The sequence below is a fragment of the Aplysia californica genome, unplaced genomic scaffold, assembly GCF_000002075.1.
Source record: "Aplysia californica isolate F4 #8 unplaced genomic scaffold, AplCal3.0 scaffold00400, whole genome shotgun sequence".
NCBI classification, from domain to species: domain Eukaryota; kingdom Metazoa; phylum Mollusca; class Gastropoda; order Aplysiida; family Aplysiidae; genus Aplysia; species Aplysia californica.
The window spans coordinates 470,904-471,991 of record NW_004797670.1 but is presented as its reverse complement, the minus strand read 5'-3'; the positions used below and the strand labels follow the sequence as shown (position 1 = coordinate 471,991).

General features: G+C 42.9%; 1 protein-coding gene across 1 annotated transcript in view; it reads right to left on the bottom strand.

The window, feature by feature from the left end:
• The window catches only part of LOC101845117, a gene marked incomplete at its 3' end in the record, with an annotated part of 37,603 nt that overhangs the window by 18,893 nt on the left and 17,622 nt on the right, over positions 1 to 1,088 (bottom strand). Inside the window, 1 exon segment of the mRNA XM_035971230.1 lies at positions 353 to 469. Within this exon segment, the coding sequence (XP_035827123.1) occupies positions 353 to 469 (117 nt within the window).

Genomic DNA, 1,088 nt, shown 5'->3' with positions numbered 1-1,088 from the left:
AGAGGGGTGAGCAGGGCAAGTCTGATTCCCCGTTTAGACGTCTCTGTTGACATCCACCCTCTTGGCGCTCATATGACCTTATACAATTGCGAGCGCCGTAAAACCTTCTTTTTTTCGTAAGAGTTTTACAACACTTGCAACACAATAAGGTCATATAAGTGCTGAAGATTAGAGGTGTTACAAGAGAGTAACAAACACAAAAAAGAAGGGGGGGGAGATAAAGGCGATAGACGTTTGATAGGAAAGGAGAAGCAAACCACACCAGAGCAGCCACCAACCACCCACACCGTAAAACCTTACTAAAACAAAAACAGACAAACGTGTACAGTGTAAAATAACAACCTAGACGTACCCTCCTCCGCGAAAGCTCCCACATTTTTCACACCGTTCAACTGTTCATCGTAGTCAGCGCGGTCCTGCTTCATGCTTTGGATGCAAGTGTTGATGGACATCTTCCGTTTGTTTGGCGCTGTAGATTTGTATCAGTACTATTATGTTGAATCTCTTTGATACAATTTAGGTTATCCAGCCCACAGGGAGTTATAAACATTCATTAGAGTGGGACATCTTACTGGATGAGTCCCTGGATTGATTATAAATATGGGAATTGCTTTTAAATATAGACTTCACCATAAGTTGAGGACCACATTGACAGACAGCCCCGATTTTTTTTTTTTAATCCGAAAAAAAGACAGCAAGGAATTATTCTTTTTTTTTTTTTTGCTCTGAAAGTGTTAATGGGTTACCAATGCGTACTGCAAAGCTTCCTAAAGGGGCAAAACCACCACGTGCAGCACGGACATAATCGGGGAATTTTAGCCAAATTTGCTGTTTTTTATCGACTTGTGTGCGACACCACGGACATTCTTCAGTTAAAATTTATGGTGCACGTCATAAACGGATGTACGGCCTCGAACTGTGCTCACTTTGGTGACAATATAAGCCGCCGTTTTTGCACAAAATCCAGTATTGCATCAACATGCCACCAAAATGAAAGCTAAGAGACCCTGCAGGATGAAGTTGGAGCCCGAGAAGTTGCCAGAAGGCTTGTAGTGTCACACTCTGTCATTATCCGCGTGAGGCAGCGC